Raw genomic sequence first — 4,114 nt, 5'->3', positions numbered from 1 at the left:
AAAAACATAAATATGGGTCGAGGTGGATAGTCCTAGACAATGATGATTAATTCTGGATTAAGGTATAACATCTTTTTGTGTGCGACTAATCCATCAGCTGTACAGTAAATATCCACATCTTCCTCAACCTCTCTCTCTGTCTGCACACTAACGTGTGTGAAGAGTTCCGAATACAAGTGAAGGTTGCACATTATAACTGGGCACTGCATTGTGAGCAAATCCATCAAAACACCGTACAGTGGTTGAATTAATTCAGCGGTGCTAAAAAAAATCTCAATCGTTTTACTGAAATGTAAAATATCATTCAGACTTGGAAAGCCCCAGAACAAATTCGAGCCGAGAGAGATCGAAAAGATGAGCGCCGAGTAGATAATTTCCAGTTAAGAATCAGATAGGAAAGAGGCAGTGAAGCGTAAAGGAAAAGGAAAAGGCCGTCGACAAATTACATACCATATATATATTTCCCCAGTTAAACAGTATAAACAGTGACTAAGCCACCACTAAAAGTTCCTCAGATACAGTTCAGGCGATTATACGTCCGCGTCCAGGACATGGACATATTTGCGGGCGTCAGGGAGACAAAGGTAAGGCGTGCTGCTCCCGGGATACAGAACAGGGAAAGACACTGGTAACAAACATCTCCGCAGGAAGCTGCTCTCTTTGTACATTGCTGGCATCTGGACTATCTTGGGGGCAGGTTCGGGGGCGCTTGTGACCTCCAACTCGGCGGACAGTTGCCTTTTTAGTTTATTCCTGCGGTTCTGAAACCAGATCTTCACCTGGGTCTCGGTGAGTTGCAGAGAGTTCGCCAAGCAAGCGCGCTCGGCGCTGCTCAGGTACCGCTTCATGTCAAACGTCGACTCGAGCTGGAAGATCTGGCTCTTGGAAAATATCGTGCGCGTCTTCTTTTTGGCGAGCGCTTTGGCTTTCTTGCTGGGTTTGACTCGACCGGCATCGTCGCTGTGATCCGCCGTTTCGAACGATTCGTAAGATTCCGGACTTGTGACGGAATGGTTGCCGTCGGTGGTGAATTCGAGCGAGGAGGAGGAGGTGAGATAGCCGCCGTTCATCGTCTCTGCATCAGAAAACCCAGCAAAGTCAGTTTTCCCTCGCTCTATCACTGTGTGAGCATTTGCAAAACTATGTGTGGCACGTTATTGCATAACTGCTGGATAAATAAACCGGGAAAAGGGGGAGATTGCAACCCCTGGGCCTCTCGAACTGTGACATGCAAAGGCTAAATCAGACATTTTGCTCATTGCTAACCTACCATTGAAAAATAACAAGGTCCTGTCAATGCATGCATTTAAACCTTCCAACTAAATTCAACTTCTGCGAGTCCTCTTCATAAATGCATTGTTTAATAACCGACGGCTGGTGAACAGGGACACAAATGAACAGATAACAATATTCCCGCGGCACTGGTGCGGCATCTGCCTAACGCTGACAATACCTTGACCTGTTTTCCTGCGGTCCTTGCCCTGTCTCACATCCGCCCTGGCCGCTTCATGCCGTGATTTGAATTCTAACGCCGGCGTGACTTGCTGCTTCGCACGATCGTGCCTCAGCTCTTTGCATCTGGGGCTGGCTTTCAGAATGCTGTCGATGGTAAATGTCAGGGACAGAGGCTGACACTGGAAGCCCCCTTCCTTGTCCATCATCCCCCCTCTCCCCCCACCCCCACCCCTCCCTCCCCCCCTACTTCAGGCTCTCAGACGGTGAACCGTCTCAGTGAACTGTCCGGAAGCTCTGTGCAATGATCCCGGTCCCGCCAGCACCATTCCTGCCCCTCTCAGAGCCCAGCTCCCTGGTTTCCCCCCAAAGTTATTCACTCTGCGGGAAGATGGCCGTTCCTGGAAGCTTTACATTGGTCCAAATGTGAGCAGCCGGCCTGATCCAATGGGAGGGCGGAGGCGGGCTATGCTGCTGGCAGACATCAGCTCCTCACCACAGCGCGGTGACTCTGCACTTGCACGTCGGCCCCACAGTGCAATCCTCAAAGCGTCTTCCTCTTTCTCGCGTTCATTTGCAGCTTAAAAACTCCCAGTTGCGAAAGATTGTCAGTCAGTGGCATCGCCGTCACTGGGGGAAGGCAGAAAATCACAGTGGCGCTGCACTGCCAAGGTACAGGGCAATCAGGTTCACATTCCCACTCTGACATCTCCACTCTAGCAAATTCTCTACCTGTACTAGCAACTTGGACTTCTGATTTTCAGTAGAAATTTATACTCCTATCATTTTTAAAAATCAAAACCACCGTTCCTTGTGTTTTTTTTGGGTAAAAATAGATTAATAACGCTCATAATTATTTGCAAGTTGCCATTTTGTCCACTCTCCACCCCCGTTGCCGGATGACGCTTTTGGGGGAGGGGAGAAATGTGAAATGGTGTCAGTATTTTCGATGCAGGCTCCAGCAAGGATGGGAGCATCCCTTCCTCTTGACAGCTATCTTTCTGTGAAGATTCAAACAGGGCAGGGGAGGGTTGCAATGGTGGTGCGCGTTCGGAGTTTCGCTTCATCGAACACAAACTGCCAGCTCCCAGTTATGATTTGAAGATGCCGGTGTTGGACTGGGGTGTACACAGTTAAAAATCACCCAACACCAGGTTATAGTCCAACAGGTTTAATTGGAAGCACTAGCTTTCGGAGTGACGCTCCTTCATCAGGTGATAGTTAATTCGCAAACCATTGTCTGCGAGCATCAAAACTTGGGTCAAAAAGGCAGCGTTAGACTTTAATACTGGAACCACGTGTATTAAATGCAAATATACATTGACATATAAATATATATTATATATGTTTGATATGTATCAATGTATACAGTATGTATATGAGTGGGAAATTTAAAATAATTTGACCTATTGCATATGTTGGGTTCGGATTTGCTTCTGTGTTCTAGCCAACGATTGGCTAAGATCCCGACAGCGGATTGCAGCTGGAATACTCCACATCTTCCCATTCATAACTGTTTCATGCTTGTCCCGCTTCACCCAGTCCTCTTGAATTCAAGTATAGTGTCTGGCAACGTTGCACATGGATCTTGTGCCGCGCGGGCTCTGGGCCTTCACATTTTGGCTCCCTCATACCCCGTTTATTTACGCCGTCCTCCAGGGGCCCTTCCATATTCCAGCTCAGGTGAATTGGCAATAGGTTAACTTCGATTACAATGTTACGGTTACACTATATGTATATCACAATTTCCGTTACATTTACTAAAATAGTCCGTTCTGCTTCCCAGATATCATGGTGGCAGGATTCGCACTGAAAGCCATTAATAATCTATAAGCGAGCATTGAGTACTGAGTTTACCTATGGCGAGATATACTCCCCTTGTAGGTAGAGAGTCAGTAAACCGATGTTTTACATACAAGGTTTAACAGAGGTAATGCTGGAAATTTTTTTCAACGTTTAATTGTCCGTTCAGAATGGCTCGAGATCTCCAGGTCGAAAAATCTTTAAACACGCGATTGACAGAATTGGAGTGAAATGAGCAGAATATGAGTCACTTTCTGTATTGCACAGAGGTAGGAGATGTACAGTGCATGAAGCGTCCTGTTGATCAGAACTGCAGTTTGCCCACTCAATAAGTCAGCTATACTGACATCCGGAAAGCACAATTATAAGTTATTCACTGTCAACCATGTTTCTAAATCTAAGTTTTTAAACTTTTCTATTTCTCTCTTTAGCTATCCCTGCCGATGTACACGTGCGCTGCAGTGTCATTAACTTTAAACCAGGGAGAGCTCCGAAACAACACACGCATCAGAATATTACACTTAGTTAGCATTGCTTTTTCAATAATTCACTTGAACTCGAAGTATTCGCTTTTACTTTCCCTTGTAAATCTTTACCCTCATGAACGTGTGTGATAAAATAATTTCTACTTCAAGACCTTGTTATCGCCATGGGTCAAGCATAAATAAGTACATGTAAAATAAAACTCCTTTCTAACCCAACTCTGTACTTAACTCTAAAATTGCAAGAGCGTAAACAATTCTTCAGCGTGTTGTGTTCTGTCCATTTAATTCAGTATCGGAGAGTGAAGTAGACGCAAATAGAATCGGAGCTTTCAAAAGAGAACCGAATAGGTTCCTGAGGAGAAACAGCGAGGGAG

At 45.8% G+C, this 4,114-nt stretch overlaps 1 protein-coding gene across 1 annotated transcript; it reads right to left on the bottom strand.

Moving 5' to 3' along the window:
- Positions 1–530: 530 nt before the first annotated feature.
- On the bottom strand, positions 531–1,658 carry hmx4 (H6 family homeobox 4). Its single transcript, XM_060829963.1, has 2 exons — positions 1,454–1,658; positions 531–1,075 (listed from the first exon to the last, which is right to left on the bottom strand). Exons 1-2 carry the CDS (start codon positions 1,656–1,658, stop codon positions 531–533), a joined length of 750 nt encoding a protein of 249 aa, XP_060685946.1.
- Between the last annotated feature and the right edge of the window lie 2,456 nt (positions 1,659–4,114).

This window comes from Hemiscyllium ocellatum, chromosome 1 (assembly GCF_020745735.1).
Source record: "Hemiscyllium ocellatum isolate sHemOce1 chromosome 1, sHemOce1.pat.X.cur, whole genome shotgun sequence".
NCBI lineage: Eukaryota > Metazoa > Chordata > Chondrichthyes > Orectolobiformes > Hemiscylliidae > Hemiscyllium > Hemiscyllium ocellatum.
Note: the sequence above shows the minus strand (reverse complement) of the source record. Positions and strands in the feature narration are given on the sequence as shown.